Source organism: Lynx canadensis, chromosome F2 (genome assembly GCF_007474595.2).
Source record: "Lynx canadensis isolate LIC74 chromosome F2, mLynCan4.pri.v2, whole genome shotgun sequence".
In the NCBI taxonomy this organism is placed as follows: Eukaryota; Metazoa; Chordata; class Mammalia; order Carnivora; family Felidae; genus Lynx; species Lynx canadensis.
The window spans coordinates 10588457-10613862 of NC_044320.2; the positions used below are offsets into that span (position 1 = coordinate 10588457).

Below are 25406 nucleotides of genomic sequence, written 5' to 3' on the forward strand. Positions count from 1 at the left end.
AGCCTTCCCCTGGAATTGGGAAGGTGAACTCTGGGAGAGAAGGAGGGACCCCTCCGGCCTGCTGCAGGGCTGCTGGAGACTAAAAAAAGATCAGAGATGAGAAAAGTACAGCCTGCTCTACCCTGTTCCCCAGCACCCAGAGCACCTGCTGCGGTGTGGGGAGCATTTTCTAAATTATTTCCAATCCCGTCTGGCTCTTCAGGGCAACCCACCTCTGCTCATTCTTTCTTCTCTTTTGCTTTTACTGCTGTGGTTGTTTGGTGACCCTTCCCTGAAAACGGTCTGCTGTAAACGTCTAATCCTTGATCGTGTTCCATACAATCCTTTGTCTCCTGTCACGTATGTAGACGCGAATAGGTCGGTATAGGTTATGGTAAGAGGTGCCCTTACCGTGCTCAGGGGACTGAGAGCCAGGGGACTAGGCTTCTCATTCCAGAATGCATTCTCTGAGCCACATCCCCTGCTAGACTTTGGGTGCATCATTTCATCTTTGGGGACCTCAGTTTCCAAAAACTGAACTGTTTGAAATGGACGGAAACTTTGGATTCTCCTGTTGATTTCAGCCCTGTGCATCTGAGATTCCAGCAGCATCCCTCTGGAGCTACACCCAGCCACTTGGTGCCCAATTCCTTTTATTTCTCTTCTTTTCTCCCGTATATTTAAGACACTTACGTTAGTTAGGGTAATACTGTGTGCTCACTGCTCACACTCCTGGTCAGTGGGTGACTCGGGGACAAAGGCCCTCCCCTGGGCCTTGGCGTTTTCGGTACTCAGCTCTCGGAGGGAGAAGGGTAGATTCTATTGATGAGACTGATCGCGTGGCCCCACACAGACACAGGAGGAGAACACAGTCTGGGGCTCGGCGGCCTTTCCTAGCGACAGGGGAACGTGGATGTGGTAGACAGTTAGCTTCTCTCCCAAAGCTCCCTTCACCTTCCTCTTGCCCAGCCCCACGCCATACGCACTGGCATATTTGCTATGTTAAGTCGGTTAAGCTAAGCGTCCGACTTGTTTGGATTTACTCAGGAGACAAATTTGTCTTTGCCTTTCCCCGTGTTACAGTTCAGTGAACCTTCATCAGGGATCGGAAGACCCTCAGTTTTACAGGCTTACTCAGCCTCCCCAATTTCTGGGTTGGCTGTTATTTCCAGCCGGCCCTATCCACGTGTGCAGCCACGACATGCACCACGTAGACCAGAGTTTCACGCACAAGCAAAATGCAATTGAATGCGTCCAGAGAACCTGTTGGCTTTTAGGACCTGTCTGCGTGGCAGTCTATTAAATACTCTCTGATTCCCCAGAATCTCTTCGAGGAGGTGCATACCCTCCACTTATTGAAGACGATGCTGTGATTTAAAAGTTAACTGGAGGGGGTGGGCGGGGGGGAGGCGCATAGGTGTGGCTCAGTCGGTTCAGCATCCAACTTCAGCTCAGGTGGTGATCTCACAGCTCCTGAGTTCGAGCCCCGAGTCGGGCTCTCTGCTGTCAGCACAGAGCCTACTTCAGATCCTCTGTCCCCCACTCTCTCTCCATAGCTCCCCTCCTCCCTCTTTCTCAAAAATAAATACATATATATATTTTTTAAGTTACCTAGGGTTGCCTGGGTGGCTCAGTCGATGAAGCATCCTATTCTTGATTTCAGCTCTGGTCATGATCTCACAGTTCGTGGGATCGAGCCCCGTGTCGGGCTCCATGCTGACAGCGAGGAGAGCCTGCTTGGGATTCTCTCTCTCCCTCTCCCTCTGCCCCTCCCCTGCTAGTGCTCTCTCTCTCGAAATATATAAATAAACTTAAAAAAATAAACGAAAGTTACTACTTGTAGGTAGATCATTGCTTCAGTGATCTCTTCTTTATTATCAAGAAAATGGAAGCTCAGAGAGGTTAAATAAGCTTCCCAAGGACACACAGTTAGGAAGAAGAGTCTACATAGAGCCCATGTTCCTAGCGATTCTTTTGAACTTTGCTAACGCTTTCTTGAGGTCTCTATTTGCAGAGTGACTATTAGGTAACATCGCTTCCTTTTAGCCCAATAAACAACGTATCTAAGGAAATTAGATTTGAAAATTAACATGGCCTCTTCAGTACATTCTAAAATGAATATACTCCGGGGCGCCTGAGTGGCTCAGTGGGTTAAGCAGACGACTTCGGCTCAGGTCATGATCTCACGGTTCATGAATTCGAGCCCCGTGTCGGGCTCTGTGCAGACAGCTCAGAGCCTGGAGCCTGTTTGAGATTCTGTCTCCCCCTCTCTCTGCCCCTCCCCTGCTCAGGCTCTGTCTCTCTCTGTCACAAAAATAAATAAAAACATTAAAAAAAGTAAAAAGGACCTGACCTTGAGCTCACCACTTGGGGATAGCAGAATGAGCAAATGCAGGGAAGATCAGGGCCCTGGTTTCTGCTTCTCGTCTTCTACACAACAAACTGTCACTGCACAACCATGACTTAAACAGGTGCTCCCCCATCCTGCGTGTGCACACGAATCACTAGGGGCTCCTTTTAAAGCAGAGTCCGATCCAGTGGGTCGGGGGGTGGGACCTGAAATTCTGAATTTCTAACCAGATTCCCAGGAGATGCCAGTGGTGGCCATGACCACACTCTGAGACAAAAAAAAAAAAAAAAGATTTAACTCTAAAGATTTCTGTTTTGATTGAATTCAGGAAGCATGTCATGAGGCTACTGTGTGCTAGGCAGTTGGGACACAGAAGTGACTTTCTTCCTGTTTTTTTAGTTAGTAGATGGAGCACACTCCGTCCTAAGTGACTGTGTTATCAAGTGTTAAGCACCATGACAGAGGGGACCGCAGGCTGGGAGGGAGGTGGAAAAACAATGACTGGCTGTGCTTAAAGAATTTTCTGTAAAAGCAAGATCTATAGAACAAGATCTACAGGGCGTCTGGGTGGCTCAGTCGGTTAAGCATCCACCTCTTGATTTCTTTTTTTAATTTTTTTTAACTTTATTCTTTTTTTTTTTTTTTTTTTTTTGAGAGACAGAGAGAGACAGAGCATGAGCAGGGAAGGGGCAGAGAGAGAGGGAGACACAGAATCCGAAGCAGGCTCCAGACTCCCAGCTGTCAGCACAGAGCCCGACGCGGGGCTCAAACTCACGAACCGCGGAATCATGACCTGAGCCGAAGTCGGACGCTCAACCGACTGAGCCACGCAGGCGCCCCTCTTGATTTCTGCTCAGGTCGTGATCTCATGGTTCATGAGTTCGAGCCCCGTGTCGGGCTCCACCCTGAACAGGGAGCCTGGTTGGGATTCTCTCTCTCTCTCAAAATAAATAAATAAACTTTTAAAAAAGCAGGATCTAAACATACGAGTGGGTTCTTGAAGGACAGGTAGGAGTTTAATAGGCAGCAGCAGGGAGGGAAGCTATGTCAGGGAGCAGGTACATCATGTCCAGACCCAGTTGCATAAAGCACAGTGTGTTCAGAAAACCACCAGCAATTGGATGGTAATGGATCGCTGAGCACATCTGAAACCGTTTTGCCCTTTGAGCTCTGCAAATCCATTTCTTCTTTCAGTAGGCTGCATGCTCTGTAAGGGTTGTGATGGTTCTTTCTGCTCACCACCATCATTCCACTGCCTGGCACAAGTAGGCATTTGGTTATTCGCTGTTGGATGAATGACGGGATGGATGAATGAATGAATGATTGAATGGATCATTCTCGACATAGACAGATATTAATAGTTTTGGGCGAATGACTCTGTTGAGTGGGTTGGACTAGATGGTCTATGGTACCTTCTGTTTCCACCTGCCATGGCAGTGACTGTCCTTACTTTGAAGGTGGCATACTACAGTGATAAAGAGCATAGATTCCAGGGGCCCCTTGGTGGCTCAGTCGGTGAAGCGTCCGACTTCGGCTCAGGTCACGATCTCGTGGTTCTTGGGTTCGGGCCCCACACTGGGCTCTATCTCTCTCCCTGTCTCTTTGCCCCTTCCCTCCTCTCTCTTTCCCTTTCTGTCTCAAAATAAATAAATAAACTTAAGAAAAAAAAAAAAGGTATAGATTTCGGAGCCAGGCTGCCTGGTTCAAATCCTGGCTTTCCATGTCTGGGCAGGTTACTCAGGTCTCGGTGTCCTTATCTATCAAATGGAAACGGTCAAAATAAATCCTACCTCATCGATCTTTGTGAGGAACACCTGTGGAACTTGGGACAGTATTTAAAATCCACAGTAGGTACTCTGCAAATCGCTGGTGCTCTCGTGGTATTTATGTCAACAATTAGGAATTCCTTTAGCTACAAGTAACAAATGATCTAATTAATGATCCCGCTTTCTCCTCTGTTACCTCTCTTCCCTCACTGTCTCTCAAAAGCAATCATGCAATCACAGTCCATTTTTGTAAAATAGTAAAAAGAGCTAACGCGCTTATGGAGCACTTACTGTATACCCGGCACTGTGCTAAGCAATTGCCACCCACTTACCTCCAGTTCACAAATCAAAGGCTTAGAGAAGCTTGGGACGTAATAACCCAAGGTCATGGTATTCGTAACTGGTGAGCTGGGCTCTGAACTCTGATCTGTCTAGACTCCAGTCCTGTGCACTTGGCCGATGCTGTGCCACCAGATCGCTATACAGGACAGTGGCTCTGCAGTGATTGTTCCAGAGCAGGCTTTATACATTACAGATCTCAAGGCGTCATCCCCAGGTTCAAAACCCTTCACTAGCTTTCCGTCACTTTCAGGACAAAGTCCATTCCCTTCAGCTTGGCTTACCAGCCCGTTGCCAGCCTTCCCGTGCCCGCCATCTCTCACTCGGACGCAGTCTCTCCCCCTCTTCTTTTCCCGACCTCATTGCTCAGTGCCACCTGCTGACGAGCTGCCCCTGAATTCTTGCCGAGCTGCCGTCTATTTGCCACACTTCAAGCCGACCCCAGCGTGCGCTGATTCCTCTGCTCAGACCGTCCACCCTTCTGCATGCTTGACCCTCCGGCAAGTCCCATGGGCCTGCAAAACTTGGCCGAAACTCTGATGCCTTGGGAGACTGCCGATTCCCCTGTGACTGGTCACCCCCCAGAGCGTCCTTCCGTCAGAGTACAGAGGTCCCCTCCCTTACCTGCGGTTTCCGCTTGCCACGGTTAACTAAGCCCGGAAGTAGATGCTCCTCTGCTGACTTAATGTCAGAAGGTCAACGGTCCTGACATTGTACCTGCATCACTGCTCTTGCTTCATCACATGACGTAGGCATTTTATCATCTCTCCTCACAAGAGGAGGGGGTACAGGACACTAAGATGTGCTGAGAGAGATAGAGAGCGACCGCATTCACGTAACTTGTTACGGTATATTGCTGTCATTGTTCTGTGCTATTACTATGGTTGTTAATATCTTCCTGTACCTAAGTTACAAAATGAGCTCTGTCCTAAGTAGGTAAGTATAGGAAAAAACAGTCTACTTAGAGTTCAGTAGTAGCCACAGGCTCAGGCGTCCCCCGGGGTCCCTAGACTCTGAGCATCTTGAGGACACACATGGCATCTTTATTATCACTCAGTCTGACTTCCTAGCACCGTGTGTAGCCAGACACATGGGAAATGTAACAATCGTTGCTAAAATAATTAAGGCAGTGAATAATTAATTCAACCAGTCGCTTTTTTTAGAACCGGGGCCTGACGATTCCAAATGAGTCCATGAATGCACTCAGGGAAGGTGTCCTTGAAATAAAGTGCAAAATTGTGAATACTTGGGCACTTTTAGAAGAGGGAGTTCAGAGCCTGTATCAGATTCTTTTTTTTTTAATTTTTTAAAAATTTATTTATTTCTGAGAGACTGAGAGAGACAGAGCACGAGCAGGGGAGGGGCAGAGAGAGAGGGAGACACAGAATCCGAAGCAGGCTCCGGGCTCTGAGCTGTCAGCACAGAGCCCGACGCGGGGCTCGAACTCATGAACCACGAGATCACAACCTGAGCCGAAGTCGGATGTGCAACCGGCTGAGCCACCCAGGCGCCCCCAGAGCCTATATCAGATTCTTAAAAGGGTTTGTAATGGAGAAAGATTTAAGAACCACTGAATCCCGGGGGTAACCGATGTAAGTCAGCAAACATTCCACGATGTTTTCTGGCTAATTAACCTATTGCATTAAAACTAAGTTACAGTGATTGCAAGATGCCCCTTATTTTAGGCCACTTAAGAAACGCCCCCAAAAGTTTGACAGGCCGCTAAGATGCTATTCTAGCTTGAAAGATGATAAAATCTGAGAGGTGCCTCGGCCCTTTTGTTACGTTCTTTTTCTTTTTTGTAATGTTTATTTTTGATAGAGAGTTTGAGAGGGGGAGGGCAGAGAAAGAGGGAGACAGAGGATCTGAGGCAGGCTGCGTGCTGGCAGAGGCAAGCCTGGTGCAGGACTCGAACTCACGATCTTGAACGTCAAGATCACGACCTGAGCTGCAATCAGACGCTCGACCAACTGAACCACCCAGGTGCCCCAGGTTCTTTTTCTTTTTTTTAATTTTAATGCCAGTATAGTTAACAGACCGTGTTGTGTAAGTTTCAGGTGTGCAACACAGTGATTCAGCAACTCTACGCTATTCAGTGCCCATCATGATAAGTGTGCCCTTAATCCCCAACCCCTATCTCACCCATCCCCCACCCACCTCCCCTCCGGTAACCGGCAGTTCGTTTTCTAGGATTAAGAGTCTATTCTTTGGTTTCTCTGTGTGTCTCTCTCTCTCTCTGTCTCTCTCCCTCTCTCTCTTCCCTTTGCCCATTTTTTGTTTTCTTATACTCCTCGTAGCAGTAAAATCATACGGTATTTGTCTTTCCCTGACTGACTTAACGTCACTTAGCATAATACTCTCTAGTCGATTCATGTTGTTGCAAATGGCAAGATTTCATTATTTTTTTGAATTTTTAATGTTTATTATTTTTGAGAGAGAGACAGAGAGACAGAGACAGAGCATGAACAGGGGAGGGGCAGAGAGCAAGAGGGAGACACAGAACCTGAAACAGGCTCCAGGCTCCCGTGTCGTTTGCGGGGCTCGAACCCACAAACCGTGAGATCATAACCTGAGCCGCGACTAGACGCTTAACCGACTGAGCCACCCAGGCGCCCCGAGATTTCGTTATTTTTAAAGTCTGAATAATATTCTGTTGCCTTTCTGTGCCACATCTTCTGTATCCAACCATCTGTCGATGGACACTTGGGCTGCTTCCATAGTTGGGCTGTTGTCAAGAACACTGCAATAGCAGAAGGGGCCGTATATTTTTTCAAATTAGCGTTTTCTTATTCTGGAAGGTACACAGCAGTGGAATCCCTGGATCGTACGCTAATTCCCTTTGTAATTTTTTGAGGACCCCGTACTGTTTTCCGCAGCGGCTGCACCGGTTTGCATTCCCACCAGCGGTGCACAAGGCTTCCTCTTTCTCCACGTAGAGGTGCCTCTGCTTTTGCATGAGTCGCTGAGGGAGGACAGGGCCCTACAGTGCAGGTGGACAGTCCCCACTCAGCCCCGTGCTACCGGGCGGACTGTGAGGCCAGTCTCCTTGCCTCTCTGAGCCCCAGTTTGCTTGTCATCCTAATGGAGGGAATAATGTCGTCCCTGCAGGGCGCCTGGATGGATGAACCAAGGCAGTGCTCCCACAGTGCCTTGCTTTCAGAAGGCTTTCAAGGACTACCCCCTTCCCTCCCTTTCCTCGCCCCTTATGCCAAACCACACGCAGAGAGAAGACCTCGTCTCACTTAAATCCTTAGTAAATGTGAGAGTTTTTAGGTAATTAATTCTTCCGCCTGAGGTCTCCCGGCTCTGGCCACCTATTCTCAGAATTTTTGAAAACTGCCTGCCTCTCCTTGCCTGCGATGTTCGGTTTGCTGGAGATGATGGGACCTTTTGTTCTTTTGTCCCGGGTGCCCGTTTCACTCTGTGCTCATGGCAGCTGCCGTGTTGTTGGTTGGGAAAATAGAGAGGTACTCCAGAAAGCTTCGTTTCGCTTTCCACAACAAATCGATCTGTTCCTAGTAACAAATCCCCTCCTGGGCTGTTCGCCGCAGCCCTGCACAGGAAGAAGGGCTTGCCGTTGTCCCCTTGCCCTTGCTGAACCCCCGGGGTGGACTCCCTCTGCTGAGATGTTTGGGAAATACCGACACATTCCTCCTGACTCGCCGGCGGAGAAAGCTAGAATCTCAGACCACGGTAGATTTATTTGGGTGGGGTTGACATCTTCCAGGACGGATTGAAATACTAATGTGCTTTCTCCCTGCCCCATCCCTTCCCTGTTGTCTAGTATTCTTTTTGCAGATGTGAAAGGATTTACCAACCTCTCCACAACCTTGTCTGCCCAGGAGCTGGTCAGGACGCTCAACGAGCTCTTTGCCAGATTTGATCGACTGGCCCACGTGAGTTGAATTTAATTCCCTCCTGGTCCTCTGTGGGAGTGAGGGGCTGCGTGTGGAATTAGGGAGAGAAAGACTCAGGCTTCATCACGGGGACCTCCTCTTCCGAGTCCTCTTCCCCTGAGCAGACTTCTGACCCTCCCACCTTCTGGGAACCGGGGTTGATTACTTACAGATCTTGAATGGGAGGTGCGTCAGATCGACTTTCTCAGTTGAGAGATAGCTGATGAAGCGACAATGAAGCCAAAGCTCTTTTTATGTGTTTTCTGCTCCCCATCATGTCCCCGCTGCGTGTGGCCAGGTGCCATCCAGTGCCACCTCAGTTTGGTTCGTGCAAGGATAGCTGCCTGCAGCTTCCCAAGCCAACTCCAGCCATCTGAAATGACTGTTATTGGGAGCCAGGAACCTGCTGGACCCCCATGTTGTTTGACCTGATCTAACAGCTTTCTTTCTAGCCGACAGGACACTACCTTTATTTTCTAGCTGGCTTGAGAGAACAGGCTAAGGGAGATAGACATTTGCTGTCAAAACACAGGTTCCTAGTCCTGAAGCCACCCAAGTTGGGGAAGACTGTCATCCGCACCCTCTATTTTAAGAGTGGGCTTTGGGTTCACCCTGGAATACCTTAATTTCCTTCCTCATCAAGTGTGTAGATCACTGCCAATGTCACAGGGCTGTTGAGAGAATCAAAGGTAAATGCATCCCGTGGAAGTTCATTTGTAGAGCATCGGCGTGTCTAAAGTTAAGGCTGCCTCCCTCCAACGAGGGCCATTCGTGCTTGCATCCGAGTCAGAGAAGACTTTCTGGAGAAGGTGACTCTCGGACCGAGTCTTAAAAGTGGGAAGACACATACAATAGAATACAGTTCAGCAACAAAAAGGAGTCAACCCCTGAGACACGCAGGAGTATCGGTGAGCCTGCAAAGCAATATGCCAAGTGAAAGAAGCTAGACCCAAAAGCCCAGATGGCACCACAAAGGCATTTATACGACATCGTAGAAAAGGCAAAATTATAGGGACAGGAAAGAGACGCGTGGTGGCTGGGAGCTAGAGGTGGACGGAACAGACGAGTTGCACAGAGAGACATGAGGTGCAGTGGCTTTGAGAGTGATGTAGCTGCTCTATGTGCCATCATCACTGTGCCCCATATCAAAACAATACATTTTATTGTATACCGATTCGCGAGGCGCGGAAGGCAGGGAAGGTGGATATTACTGTCAAGTCATGTAACAGCTCCCAGGAATTGATCAGAAAAATGTGCTTGCAAATTGACACAACTTCACAGATAAGACCTGTTTTCCGTGTACACATATATTTATATTTCATGCACACACACGCGCACGCACACACACACACACGCACCATTTATTTGGGGCTTAAATTTTTCAAAGAGGCTGCAAGCCTCACGTTTTGTTTACAAGAAAAATGGACCCTGGGCACAAATATATTCACCACATTGTGTGTGCACCAGAAGGGTAATAGAGCATTTTACACGGTTTCCTTCCAAAACACAGTTTTGTCAGGAGATCTGCCACCCTGGACACCGCTATGTTTTCTTCAGTTTTGTAGAGACAGCATGGCGTAAAAAAAGTCAGATCGACCTGAGTGTGAATTCCCATTCTGCCTCTTACTTGCTTCATGACCTTCGCTTCCTTAAGCCACTGGGGAGATGGCACGGCTCAAAACATGGTCGTGGAGACTCACCGGCATAAATGTTACGCGTTTAGCGCGTAGCCTGGCACATAGTATGTGCTCAGGCTCCTTTCCCTACGTAGGCTCCTTTCCCTGAGCCTAAATACTGCCTCCTTTCCCTACGTAAGTGTTTCCAAAATGCTTTTACCTCTGTTTTCATGGAAAAATCACTGATTAAGAGTCGGTGAATTATCACCTACAGCCCGTAACGTTTGGTTTTTGAAGTTTTTATTTAAATTCCAGTTAGTTCACATACAGTGTAAAATTAGTTTCAGGTATACATGACAGCGATTCAACACTTCACCCAGTGCACATCGCAAGTGCCCTCCTGATCCCCGTCACCTGTTTCACCCACCCGCCACCCCTCTCCCCTCTGGTAGTTATCGTTTGTTCCCTTGAGTTGAGTCTATTTCTTGGTTTGTCTTTCTCCTTTTTTCCCTCCATTGCTCATTTGTTTTCTTAAATTCCACATGTGAGTGGAATTATATGGCATTTGTCTTTCTTTGATGGACTTATTTCGCTTAGCATTCTACTCTCCAGCTCCATCCATGTTGCTGCAAATGGCAAGATTTCATTCTCATGGCTGAATAATACTCCTTTGTGTATATATACACTGCATCTTCTTTATTCATTCATCGGTCATCAAGATGAAAACTTCTGCACAACGAAGGAAACAACGAAAAACCTAAAAGGCAACCTACAGAACGGGAGAAAATATTTACAAATGACATCTCTGACAAAGGATTAGTATCCAACATATACAAAGAACTTCACAAACTCAACACCCCCGAGCCGAGTCATCTAATTAAAAAATAAGCAGAAGATTAAATAGACATTTCTCCAAAGAAGACATCCAGAGGGCTAACAGACACATGAGAGATGCTCACCATCACTCATCATCAGGGAAATACAAATCAAAACCACGAGGAGATACTCCTCACGCCTGTCAGAATGGCTAGCACCAACAACACAAGAAGCAGTAGGTGTTGGCGAGGACGTGGAGAAAGGGGAACCCTCCCGCACTGTTAGTAGGAACACAAAGTGATGTAGCCACTGGGGAAGACATTATAGCTTCCTCAAAAGATTAAACATAGAACTGCCCTGTGACCCAGCAATTGTACCACTAGGCATTAATCCAAAAACTACAAAGATACTCATTCAAAGGGAAACATGTGCCCTGGTGTTTATAGCAGCATTATTTACAATAGCCCAACTATGGAAATAGCCCAAATGTCCATCCACTGATGAATACGTAAAGAAGATGCAGTCTGTATATACATAAAGGAATATTACTTTAGCCGTTAAAAACAACGAAATGTTGCCATATCATTACTTTTGGCCAGCTGATTTGTGGCACAGGAAATTTTTCACATATTTCCTATCATACTGAAATTTTCATATTTAAAAACAGATGTAAATCCTTCCTGCCCTCCCGTGCTCAGAGTTATTATGATAAGACTCAAAGGAAGAAAGATCATTGAACGCTCGGATGGCTGTTTCCAGGTGTTTGTTGTCACTGCTACTGTTGCTGACCGATGGCCATTCTTACTTTGTTATGTACCAAGAACAAGATGGGTTATTGTGACATGTTTCCTGTATGGGGAATTGAAACTCACCTATCAGTGGCTTCAGTGATTTATCCAACGTCAGACAGCTGGTAAATTTGACCAGAATGCGGATGTTGGATTCTTAGACCAAAGTATTTCCTTGCTCTACCCTTTCCCTCCTCCCTCCACTGCCAACGATCACAACTCCTGACTACCATTGCTCCTGACTACCACCACAGCTGGTTCTGCCTCAAAGAGTGTGGCTAGCTGAAATCACTTCCTGAGCCCCCAGCCTCAGTGTTCTCAGCAAAATCCAAATAAGGGATTTAGGGGTGCTTGGATGGCTTAGTCTGTTAAAGCATCTGACTCTTGATTTCAGTTCAGGTCATGATCCCAGGGGCAGGGAATTGAACCCCGTGTTGGGCTTCATGCTGAACGTGAAGCCTGCTTAAGATTCTCTCTCTCTCTCTCTCTCTCTCTCTCTCTCTCTCTCTGTCCTGCTCATGCTCTATCTCCCTCTTTCTCTCTAAAGAGTTTTTAAAAAATTGTTGAAAAAACAAATGAGGGATTTATTCCATCAGTGGTTCTCAAATGCTCTTTGACAACAAATGTCAGGAAGTTAAATTTGTGGCCATGAGATAAAATACATCCATGTTATATTTATCTGCAATGTAGTGAGTTTTTATAATAATTTTATTTAGTTCAAGAAACTTTCCTGTCTCTTAGGAATGTATTTTTACTTTTTTCGTGTTAAAAATGCCCTTTTTTTAATAAAGCCATGGGGACCGTGGATGGTGCTTGGGTTGTTATTTTGTTTGTTGATGAATTTTTCATAATTCTTTGGCAAAATATAAAATTGAACCCTAAAATAGTCCCCAGGTCCTCTTTTTCTTAGAACTGTCCCATGGATGCCACAAATCTGGAAAATGCCAAGACCCATAGAACAAGTGCTCTCTGGTTCTGTTCCACACATACCACTAGGGGTCTTAGAAGAAACAGCTGAAGGTCGTAAGCTTCCCTTCTTGATCAGACCTCACCAGAAACTGTCTTGCCAAATTAGCCGCATCAGAGCAGCCAAAGACAGGAACTGCAAGCTCCTAAAAATAACACTGGGATGGCTGTGCGTGCCATCAGAGCTATAAGGATCGCAGCTGTGCCCCACTTGGGAAGGTTGGCAAAGCCCTGGCCGTCTGATCCAGACGGAGAAGCACCAAAGCCATTTCTGAGCCTCTTTTCCCTCTCTGATATTTGGGTTTTTTACTGGGAGAGCGATTTCCTTCGTTCGTCACCCAAACACAATGGCTGAATCCGTGATCAGGTCAGGAAGCCAACGTGGTGCTGTATAGGTTGATAACCAAGGTATCCACTGGGCTGCTGGTGTCTCGATGGGCCCCTTTCTGTCTATGCCCCTCCTTCTCTGCCCTTGGACCCCGGTCTCCAAAGGAGAGCCTCTCACCCAAAAAGCCCATAAATTTTTTCGACTTCAGATCTGGGATGCATTGTCAGAGGACATTCAGCCCCGTCCATGTATCTAGAGAACACAGAAGGGAAAGTCATCTGTCCATGATGTGAGAACACTGGGTCAGAAGTCTACCTCTTCATCACAGACACAGGCCCCCTTTCTGCTGGACCCTGTAGTAAGCCTTGCATCGTATCACTCATCCTCACCGTCACACGGTGAAGTCCCATTCGTTTACCATTTTATAGATGAGGCAACTTGTCAATCTACCAAACAACTGTGTCACCCTCACCACCTGTGAAATAAAAGCATTGTACCTACTTCACAAGGTTGTTGTAAGGGTTATGTCTGTTTAGTCTATGCTGCATCATAGGGGTTGTTATTCATCGTCTTTGTGTCAGGGCCAACGCTTGACCAACCATGATGCCCTATAGACATTTTTTCCAGTGAGCGAGCCTGTGAATTAGTACATGAATAAAAGGATATGTAGGACATAATCAGCCCTTCTTCTTAAGGTGCTAGAGTTGAAAGAACAGGCATCGCTGAGTGATTTATACTTTTAAGTGCTTATTATTGAGCTAAAGATTGTTGAAACGTGTTCATTCAGAGACTCGTCCTGCACGAAAACATCTAGATGCAGGATTCACAGAGGAACACTGACCATGCCCATTCTTTGCCAGGCCTGCCCATATGATGAGTGTTCATCAGAAGGCTAGTATGTGACAGAGCCGGGATATAGCCCTGTATCTGTTGGACTCAAAATCCAGTGTTTTTGAATGACTCCATTCCACTGCTGAACCCCTGAAACCCTTATTTAGGGTACCTCCCCAATATTTTAGCAAGATAATAGAAGCTCATTTCAAAGGTAGGTGCTCTGCCCCCAGGGTGAAGACCGCTTGACTCCACTGCCCTCCTTCAGGAGACTTTCAGGAGCACTTGCCTGTCTGCTGACTCAGTCCTCTCCTCTCCACCCTGTTCCTTCCAGGAGCATCACTGCCTTCGCATTAAAATCCTGGGGGACTGTTACTACTGTGTTTCAGGGCTTCCAGAGCCCCGCCAGGACCACGCCCACTGCTGCGTTGAAATGGGCCTCAGCATGATCAAAACCATCAGGTAATCCGGGGTCTCCTCCATAATTCCCAGGCCTTCAGTGGGCACAAAGACGAACCACCCCATATATCCTTTGTGGTAGATCATGCGTGTGTTGAGTGGTGACGCCCTTTGACTTATGTCATGAAACCTGCATGGCCATTAATTCTCCCACACGAACCAATCAACCTGCCAGTTTCATCATGTTCTATTTCTACCTCACTTTCAATGACTTGTGCAGCAAATTTGCATTACCAGTGTCCTTGTGGGGATACATCAAGGACCGAGATGAGTGTGGTGCTTGACTTCAGGAAGGTTACTCACGATGGTACAGTAAGTTCTGAGATGAATCCAAACCAGGGTGCGTCAAGGGGAACAGAGGAGGAGCAGCTCATTTGGGCCAGGGTGCTGGAAAAGGCCTTCCAGAGTAGAGCCAAGCTGTTTTCTGAAAGGTGAGCGGATTTTAGACCATGGAGGAGGTTTGGGCACAGCTGGACATACGGGGAATCGGGACATGCTGCAGTGACAGCTGGTGAAGCCTAGGGAGGAGAGGGCCAGGACAGATGGACTGCAGATTGAGAACAGGCAGGGCCCACAGGGCCTTCTCAGCCATGATAAGGGTTGCACTTTAGCCTGAGGCCGACAAGAAATCATTGTAGGGCCACCGCCATGGTTGGTTTCATGGGTGCTTTTGGCTTTGGTCAGTGTATCTGGTAAATAGAAGCTTAATCAAGAAGGCAGGAGGGATTGAGGTCAAGGATATTGGGATTAGACTGTGGCTCTGGGACAGATGCTCCGTGTTGCCAGAGCTCCCCTTGAGCTTCTAAATGTGGTTGCAGAGCCTCCAAGCATTACAGCCTTTCCCAACCACAGCAGAGACAGTAAAGAAGGTACGTGGGCTGAAGTCTCTGTGGCTTATGCCTTCATCTTACAAGGGAAGAAGAATCCTGCCATTAACAGGCCAGAATATTCTTTCGTGAACTCACGCCTCGGTTGTGTGGTCTAGCAGCCATGTTTGTGACCACTGGCCTTGTCCATCTGGATTAAAGAACAGCAGGAGAACAACTCCTGAACCCCACACATATTCTCCTCTAAAGGCTCAGCCCAACTGCTGGCTCCCGGGACCAAACCCAGAGTGGGCAGGAGGGATCTATGCAGTTGGAGGCTCCCTTTCTAGAGCCTGACCATGCCCAACACGGTGTGCCTGGGCTCCTTCGACCGGCTGATAGATCCCTGACTTCATTCAGGTTTAGGGAAGAGGTCTCTTGACATCCGGAAATGCTGTGTGGCCCTCTAATTAAGAAGAGGACAGAAGCTCTTTCTCTAAATATGATTTTCCTTCATTGATGTGACACTGGTCATCTCAAGACTTGGCCATAGATCACATTCCCGGTGGGCAGATATGCTGGCTGACTCCTAGGCTCCCACCTCTGGGACCAACCCATGACCAGGGCCAGTCGAGGTGACGTGGTGCTTTGCCATGGGATGTATGATGCAAATCCAACCATCACCACCCCTAAGTCCAAGTAGACAGGTGGAGAGTGACAGGACACGCCCCCTCTTTGACAGCAATTCAGAAGTTGTCTCCTCCACGGCCTGTGGAGAGAGGAGCCCAAAAGTTCCAACCCCAAGTTCCCTTTTGGTCGATGGAAAAGGCTGCAGGTGCTTCTTGGCTATTAATTTGGACACTGGCGAGTCTTGCCCTGAAAACTAGGGTGAATTGTAATATTCTAGCTGGCTTCAAGGAAGGCCCCAGGACACCCCGAAGGCTCTATGTTTTGTGTGCATCCTACAACTTGTCAGGTGTGTGAAGTTTATTCTACCGGCCAATCCGTAGGTCGGTCAACAAAGAACCTGTGGAGCTCTGCCACGTGTCGGGTGCCACCATACTAATCCCTAGAAGTACAGTGATCAACGTGTCGTGGGTGTCTTTCTCCCACCCGTGGGTGTCGTCACCCAGGGTGATAACGTGGATTTGCTGTCTGTGAAATGAGGAGATTGGGCCAGACCAGCTCTGAAGTCTCTGCCAGTTCTGAAAAGCTGTGATTTTTGATCACCCACATCACAAAAAGGCTTCCTTTTTTTAAGTTAAAAATTTAAGTGAATTTAATTAGACTTAATTTAATTTTTCATTTAAGTCCAAGTTCGTTAACAGAACGTAACATATGTTAACGTAGTTCACATCGCTGTGTCGTTGACACAGTGCCATAATGATTGCAGGAGAACTCGGTGAGTCATCACTTACCTACGACACCCAGTGCTCATCCCAGCAAGTGCCACAGACTTTCTTTTTAATTTACTTTTATTTTTTATGGTGAAATCATGGACAAAAAAAATTGCGTGGGTCTAAAGTGCAGAGCGTGCTGCTTTAATGTACGTGTACGTCGTGGAATAATTACGAAGTCAAGTTAGTGAGCACCCATTGCCTCACTTAGTGGTCTTTTTCTCATGTTTTTGGTGAGCCCACTTGAGATCTACCCTTCTGGCAAATTTCAGGTATACACTACAGCATCATTCACTGTCATCACCATGCTGCACGTTAAGTCCTCAGAGCTTATTCCTCTTATAACTACAAGTCTGTCCCTTGACCAATATCACCCCATTTCCCCCACCCGCCCCCAGCCCTGGCAACCACCTTTCTACTCTGTTTCTATAAATGTGGCTTTTTTGTTTTAGATTTCACATACACAGTATTTGTCTTTCTCTGTCTGGCTTATTTCACGTTGCGTAATGCCCTCCAGACTCATCCTTGTTGATACAAATGGTAGGGTTTCCTTCTCTTTTTAAGGCTGAGTAATATTCCATTACGTATACGTATATGTACATGTGCATGTATATACATACCACATCTTCTCTATCTGTTCATCCATAGACTTTCCATGGGAGTTTGTATCTTGAGCGTAAACAGCAGAAACGCTGCAGAGAGGGTTTTGCAGAAGAAATGAACAGTGATCATCAAAATGCTTAACATACTTACAACATGGTCATTTATCTCTCTGGAAAAGACCTCATTCCTCCTGACCGTTTTGTCCAGTGTAAAGGTCTCCTTTCTGGAGTCCCGGACGAGGTCAGTGAGATGTCGGGTTTGGATGCGTTGAAATGACTCGAGAGCTTTCTCTCATCAGTTTATTAAGGCTACTTTTACTCTTTAAGAATAAGACAGTTCAGTAGGATTTTTTAAACTGCATAACTCAGAGTCTATTAATATTCAAACACTCCTTGATTACAATAGAGGTGACTGGAGGTCCAAAATTAATCCTTCCAGTTAGCAACAAAACATGATGCGGAGGAATAAATAAGAACACTGGAATTAGGCAACTTTAGTTGCAATAGGTTCAGACTTCTAGAGCTTCCACTCTTGCAGTCTGCTGTTGCCAGACTGAGGAACGACGGGCAGGCAGTATTTCTGAATGTGTGTAGAAGAGAATCTCATTTCCATAACTTTATCAAAAAGCTCACAATCTTAACCATCATTTACACAAGATGCAACTTTTTCTTCAGACCCAAAGGCACTTGGTCCAACTGGAGAACTTACTAGAAGTCATAAGGTCTGGAAGCATTCATAACATCATACTACGCATGTTGTTGTGTAATGAAAATAAGCCATTTATTGAATGGTGTTCCCAGACTTGATGACTGCCCCCTATATTTGTCATCAGAGATCGATCCCTCTTGGAGGTATTGTCCCCACCTTGTCAAGGTCTCTCCTTGTGCCTTTTTTGACATTTCCTCAAAGAGTTGGGGTCCCACCGTGGTCCCCAGAGTGCGCAGTGAGGGGCCGGTGCTCTGATGGCCAGATGGCATCTGGATCCTGGGTCTGTAGATCCCAAAGTAGTTCCTTTGCTGGTTGAGATTTACCACCTTTGCACAAATGGCAAACCAGCTCTCAAAACGACCCTGAACCTCATTCACAGATGAGTCTAAATACGGGATGGAGGTCATCCTGCGATCCCAGACTGCTGAGGACGGGTGCCCAAACCAGGAGAGGACACGGTCAGCTGCTGCTGGTTAGAACACTAGGCAGGATTCCCAAGTGAGCGAGGGTCGAGGCAGTCAGAAGAACGAGCGTGACCAAAGTCATCTCCCCTGCCTTTTGTCTTTTCCAGAGGTATCTCCACTCTAGTCTTTTTGATGGAAAAATAGAGGTGTTTTCCTGGAAACAAAGGTGTGAAGAATATGCTTTCCTAGCCGTTAAGAATGGCAGAAGCCCTGTGTGTGCGTGAATGTGTGTGCATGTGTATATGTTTAGAAGTGCGGTGTTTATGTATACGTGTGTGTCTGGCATGTGTGTGTGCACACGTGTAATGTGTGGGTGTGTGCATGCACGCGCGTGCACATACGTGCCTGTACACGTGTGCAGGCGTGTGTTTGTGCACATGTGTGAATTTGTGCAAGTGTGTGTGTGTGTCTTCAGCATTTGAAGCAGGCCCTTGATGATCACTACAATTCTAAGTCCAGACAGTGGAGTTAGTGCACAGATAGTTGGTGACCTTGCGAGACAACTGTGGCTTTATCCCTCGGGTGATGAGAATTCACTGACACTTAAAGTAAGGGAGGCGTCCTGTTCCCGCCTGGGTCTAAGGAGGATAACCGTGGACGTGGGTAATTCTCTCTCTGGTTGCTTCTAAAGTTTGTTTATTTATTTTGAGAGAGAGAGAGAGAGAGAGAGAGAGAGAGAGAGAGACAATCCCAAGCATGCTCCGTACTGTCAGCACAGAGCCTGACACGGAGCTCGATCCCACAAACCGTGAGATCACGACCTGAGCCGATACCAAGAGTCAGACACTCAACCACCTGAGCCACCCAGGTTCCCCTCCAGTTGACTCTAGAGGAGAGAAGACAGATGCCGAAGGAAACTAGTTGGGAGAGATTTTTTGCAGCAACTGGGGGAAGAGATGCGGGGCCCAGAATGGAGCAGTAACTGTGAAACAGAAAGGGAAGAGCGATACGATTCGAACCGGAGAGCCTGAGCGTCTCCACAAGAGACGATATGTGATGTAAACATTTAAATTAAACCAGATGTGGATCAGAATAGTGAACTTATTTATCAGTTGACAGTGCTCCAGGGATTTGGGGCAGGATTTCACTTTACTGAAGATAGAGTTTGTTGCTGGGTCATGCCGACCATGGCGGTGTTCCCTGAATGAATGGTGACTTACGGGCAAGGGCTCGAGCGTATGTATGGGATGAGCCCTTGGCCTGCAGTCAGCAGACCTCATCTGGTTTCTGCCCCTTCCTGTTATTAGGTGTGTGACCGTGGACAAGTGTGACTTGACTTCTCAGAGCCTGCAGGGACTCTGCTGCAAAACGAGGATCGTAAGATCCAACCTCAGAGTATTCTTTCGAAAACTCGAATGGATTTTGAAAACTCAAATAAATAACACGCACATTATGACCGTCCACATATTTTTTAATAGAATCTTGCAGTTAAGGCTGAGTTTGGACACCGGAAAATTTGGCTCAGTTAAGTTATAGAAACCTATTCCTTTCTTACATTTTCTATTCTGTTCTTGGAAAATAATGATCATAGGGTTTATTGACCACCTGCGATGCTACTTGCCAAGCACTGAGATAAGTGTTTTACACGCATGATCTCATTAAGTCCTCACAACAATCCTAAGAGGTAGGCAGGGGTCGTAGGCAAAATACCGAATAACTCGTGTGACCACAGTACGGAATAGTCCAGGGCGGCCAATCAGAATGGATGGCAGCCATTACCAACCAGTATAGTTCTACAGGTACATCCTGGCTCGTTGAAACTCTGAAAGTTGGCCTCTGCCTTTACCAGAGAGGAAACTAGAGCTTACAGTGTTTGTGTAATTGCACAAAATCACACAACCATTCAGTGGCAGAACAAGGAACACCCATCTGGAACCTTCTGACTCCGAAGCCATTGGCCTTCACCGTCTTAATGCCCCGCCTCTCACCTCCAGGCTTCTGCAATGGCTTCTGATGCCTGAAACCTCCCATTAACAGCCGAAGGTTCAACACACAGGTCAAGAGACCGTCCATACATCCCTGATAAATTAGCAGAACCGATACCGAGAGGGAGGGGACGTCAGTTAACATCTGAGAATAACAAGATCGTAAGCCTTAATCAAGCCTCATCGTAAATCCATTCCATCAAGAATGCTTGATATTAGAAACCCGGTATTAGCTAGATGAATGGCAAAAAAAAAAAAAAAAGCGATTGAGTGTAACTTTATGTCTCGTGAAGCACTTAATACCATTTCGTGCATGTCTGTTCGTAAAATTAAATTTATTAAAATAGGCTTAGATAATAGTTCCATTAAATAGATTGCAAAGTGGCTCCAGGGGGCTCCCCTTCACACGTCCCGGGTCTATTTTGGGGGAGGCTTTAGAGCTGAGAAGACACAGGGGTAAGGTGGGCTGCTACAGGCAGTATCCTTGTTCATGATCTGAAAAGGTTTCCCGGATGAATCTTCATGAAGACTGCGGAGTCTGGTCTTCTCAGCGCCTTTGCTAAAAAGTCATAGAATGACACCAGCATGGCGAGCAGGAACTGGCTGGTCCCCAACAGTTACTTGGAGCAAAGATCTTAATCCCTGTGGTGGAGTTGCCCTGCCAAGCCACACAGCAGGACAAGGAGTGAGAAACAGGAGTTTTTGCCGCCCTTCCTGGAGGCAGAAATGCCCAGGCCCCCTCCTGGTGTCTCCTGCTCAGTCTCTCTCTCTGTTTCTTGTATTTCTTTTGAGCTCTTTTTCTCCACTCTCCCATCATTGCCCCTTCCTTCCCTCCTTATTTCCTTCCTTCCTTCTTTCCTTCCTTCCTTCCTTCCTTCCTTCCTTCCTTCCTTCCTTCCTTCTCTCCCACCCTCATTCCCTCTTTCCTTCCTTCCTTCTTTCCCCTTTTTTCCCTTCTTTCCTCCCTCCTTTCCTTCTCCCTCCCTCCTTCCTTTCTTCCTTCCTTCTTCCTTCCTTCCTTCCTTCCTAACTTCCTTCCTTCCTTCCCTTCCTCCCTCCTTCTTTCCTTTCCTCCCTCCTTCCTTCCTTTCCTCCCTCCTTCCTTCCTTCTTCCTTCCTTCCTTCCTTCCTTCCTAATTTCCTTCCTTCCTTCCCTTCCTCCCTCCCTCCTTCTTTCCTTTCCTCCCTCTTCCCTTCCTTCCTTCCTTCCTTCCTTCCTTCCTTCCTTCTTTCCTTCCATCCTTCCTTCCTTCCCACCTTTCTTCCTTCTTTCTTCTTTCTTTCCTTCCTTCCTTCCTTCCCCCCCTTTTTCCCTTCCTTCCTCCCTCCTTCTTTCCTTCTCCCCCCCTCCTTCCTTTATTCCTTCCCTTCTTCCTTCCTTCCTTCCTTTCTTCCTCCCTTCCTCCCTTCCCTCCCTCCTTCTTTCCTTCCATCCTTTCTTCCATCCTTCCCTCCTTCCCACCTTTCTTACTTCTTTCTTCCCTTCCTTCCTTCCTTCCGTCCTTCTTTCCTTCCTCCCTCCCTTGCTTCCTTCATTCTTTCCTTCCTTCCTACCTTCCCTCCTTCCCTCCCTCCTTCCTTTCTTCTCACCCTCCCTCCTTCCTTCCTTCCCACCTTCCTTCCATCCTTCTTTCCTTCCCTTCCTCCCTCCCTTCCTTCCCTCCTTCCCACCTTTCTTCCTTCTTTCCTTCCTTCCTCCCTTGCTTCCTTCCTTCCTTCCTTCTCTCCTTCCCTCCCTCCTTCCTTTCTTCTCACCCTCCCTCCTTCCCTCCTTCCCACCTTCCTTCCATCCTTCTTTCCTTCCCTTCCTCCCTCCCTTCCTTCCCTCCTTCCCACCTTCCTTCCTTCCTTCCTTCCTTCCTTCCTTCCTTCCTTCCCCTCCTCTACCAATCACTGTCTCTTTTTCTGTCCCCCTAATGCCCCCTCTCTCTTTGTTCTGAAATACCATTTTCTACAGCAGCCATAAAGCCCCCTCTCCTCTTAAAGATGTAGCAGTCAGAGTGTTCTTCAGTCCATGGACAGGATTTTTTTTTTTTTGAAAAATTACTTACAATGGTGGAAATTGAATATATCTAGTAATAATAGTTGCTAAAGCTACGATTAGTGGAAGTTTCGGCATGTGCCAGGCACTATGCTAAAGTTCCTAACTCCCCTCACCTAAACCCTGTGCGGTAACTACTGTTACTTTCCCCACTTTCCAGAGGAGGGACCTGAAGCTCTGATAGGGTAGGTAACTTCTGATCAATGACACACGGCTCGTAAGTGGCAGATAAAAGACACTGAGCCATGTCCAGGGGACTCTGTAAATAAGCAAAGGCAAATAAATAGTTGGATAACTTTTGGCACACTACAAAATAGAAAAACGGGTAACCACGAAGCACCATGGGTTACATTAATATTCAGTGGTATAAGAAAATGCTTGTGAGTGTAAAGTTTGCTTATTTATTTTGTTTTTTTGTTTTTTTGTTTTTTTTTAATTTTTTTTTTCAACGTTTATTTATTTTCGGGACAGAGAGAGACAGAGCATGAACGGGGGAGGGGCAGAGAGAGAGGGAGACACAGAACCGGAACCAGGCTCCAGGCTCCGAGCCGTCAGCCCAGAGCCCGACGCGGGGCTCGAACTCACGGACCGCGAGATCGTGACCTGGCTGAAGTCGGACGCTTAACCGACTGCGCCACCCAGGCGCCCCATATTTTGAGAGAGAGAGAGAGAGAGAGAGAGAGAGCAAGCATGAGTGGGGGAGGGGCATACACACAGAGAGAGAGATAATCCCCAGCAGACTCCACACTGTCAAGAGCCTGACTCAGGGCTTAAACTCACCACCCGTGAGATCATGACCTGAGCTGAAACTCAGAGTTGGACGCTTAACCACCTGAGCCTCGCAGGCACCCCGACCTGTGTTAATTCTTTTGTGATTACAAGTCGGTATTACTAACAAAAATCGGTATCAGCCATTCTTTTGGGGTGTTTGAATACACCAGGTTAAGCGCTTTATGTACGTGATTTTACCAAGCATCCTAGCGGTTCCACAAAGGACCCCTTCTCTTTCCCATTGCACCTGAGAAGGCAGCAGGTGGGGGGGGGGGGCTAAGGCACCCAGCCTGAGACCCACAGCCAGCGAGCGGGGAAACCCAGCTTCGCACCTGGGCCTGCTTTCATGCGGAGTCTGCCTCTCGGTGGCGTTGAAGTGATTTGCGTTGAGGAGCCCACACCACTTCCACTGCCAGAGGGGAGGGGGGAGCATACGTTCGCTGCAGTTCCCGCAGGCAGCAAGGGGTAGAGCCAGCGTTCGAACTCCGGTCTCTGCCCCCAAAGCCGAGGACTTGGGTGTCCTTCCTCCCACGGTGCCAACTGCTCCAGTGTGGAAGTTGGTCTTTTTGTTCATCCATTTACGTAACAGTGGGGAGAGTCTGATTCACAGATCAGTGATGGCTACCAGATGATACTTCCCGTCATTCCTCCAGCACCTTCCACAGATTGGTTAACTGGCTTCAGAAAGAACCATCTGAAGCCCTGAAACCAAAAGAAAAAGTCTCGTTCTTTTCATGCTCTGCCACTCACCGAGCCCTCTCCTCTTTAACGGCTCCCTTAAAAGAAATGACGTTTTCAAACTTTTGCGGGTCTATTGTTGTGTTATTGGTCCCCAGCTTGACATACAGCTGCAAAAACGAATAATAATTATTATCGCTTTGAGTTTTTATTTATTTATTTTGAGGGTGGGGAGGGGCAGAGAAAGAGGAGAGAATCCCAAGCAGGCTCCGTGCTGTCCGCGCAGAGCCAAAAACTAATAATAATTATCCAGTGCATTCTTTACCTAAAAGAAATGTTAGACGGAAGCTTAACGTGAGAGGCAGAGATGCTTTATTTGAAGGGGGGAGTCGTGGGGGGGGTGCCGCCTCCCCAGCTGGCAGGTCCAAAGCCATCCCTGTGGTTCCCAGGGCTCTCAGAAGCATCCGAGGACCACGTGGGGCTAGAGAGCAAGAAAAGCCTCTGAGCTGTGGCCGTTAATTCAGGAAATACTTTGAAGCATGGACCGACCCTATGCGCTCAGCGCTGTGCTAAGGTCTGGGCTACGTGGAAATAGAAGATCATACCCTTGCCCTCCAGAAGCTCAGAGTTCGTGGGGAGGAAGGAGAAGGCGCGGGTGTTTAGGACGCAAGTGATCTACAGTCATTTTCTCTTGATCTGCGGCTGGTGCGACACAGCAAAATATCCCTGGGGCTCCGCCGTGGAGGAAGTGGGCGAGACTCGGAACTCAGAGCAGATTCCGTTCGTTTTAGCCTCGGCAACGCTCACGGCGTGGGGGTGGCCACATCCGTGTCTGTACGCGACACACATACAGGCGTGTGCCATGTCCGTCCCCTCCAGCACTGATCCTGAAACACGGTTGAGGTGCTGTGCAACTGCCGGGTAGCCTTTCCAAGGAGGATGATCGATGCCTGTAAATTATTCATTACTTTCACACCGTTTCATGGCTGTCTTTCGTTTGAGACAAGTCCCAGACGGAACAAAAAGAAAGGGAAGGAAAAAAAAAAAACGCATAAGGAAATTTGGTCCTGTTACGATTTTTGCCTGGTGAAAGAAAACAAAAGACCTAAATGCCTTTTCATTAAGACCTTCCCATGCAGTCCCTGTGTCACGTTAATTACCTAATGGCATTAGCACAGTGTGCTGTTCCTTAGTCCCTCACAATTAGTTGGCGAAGCATTTTAACATCCATTACCTCCTTTGGGGCTCACAAAGCCTCCGTTAGTAAAACAATCTGCTAGAGCCTTATTTTGTAACCATTGAAACTCAGGGTCAGACTGAGCTGTTGACCCAGGATCACGTGCCATAGACAGCACCTGTGTTGCAAAGAGGCCGAGGTTTGAAGACACAGCAGCCCCACTTTGGTCCTAGAATCCTGCTGACTGGCTCTGTGACCACAAGAAAATCCTTCTACTTTCCTGGGCTGCAGTCCCTTCATATGTGATAAGCGACCAACTCGTCCTACATCTGTGCCACACACTTTCTCAACTCTGCATGCATTTATGCACTCCATCCTGACACTGATCTTATTATTCCCATTTTATAGAAGGAAGTTAAGTAATTTGCCTAAGGTCATGCAGAGCCCATATTAACGCCTACAACCATAGGGGTTAATGAGAAGAAGGTACGTTGGAATAATGATTGTGCCAGTCAGCATAGCCCTGGTTATGCTGAAGTAATAAACATCCCACCAAACCTCAGGGTCTTAAAACAGCAAATAGTTTTCACTCACATTTCTTGTCCCCCTGGGAGGGTTGGGAGAGTGGAAGGGTACCACTGTGCATCATCCTCACTCAAGAACCCTGGTTTAGGGGCACCTGGGTGGCTCAGTTGGTTAAGC

General features: G+C 47.4%; 1 protein-coding gene across 2 annotated transcripts in view; it reads left to right on the forward strand.

Annotated features, from left to right (window-relative positions):
* Positions 1 to 25406, forward strand: part of ADCY8 (adenylate cyclase 8) — a 225733-nt gene that overhangs the window by 89104 nt on the left and 111223 nt on the right. For both annotated transcript variants that reach the window (XM_030304404.1, XM_030304406.2), the window contains exons 4-5: positions 8219 to 8330; positions 14010 to 14137. In XM_030304404.1, the coding sequence (XP_030160264.1) occupies positions 8219 to 8330; positions 14010 to 14137 (240 nt within the window). The remainder of the gene's footprint in view (positions 1 to 8218; positions 8331 to 14009; positions 14138 to 25406) is intronic.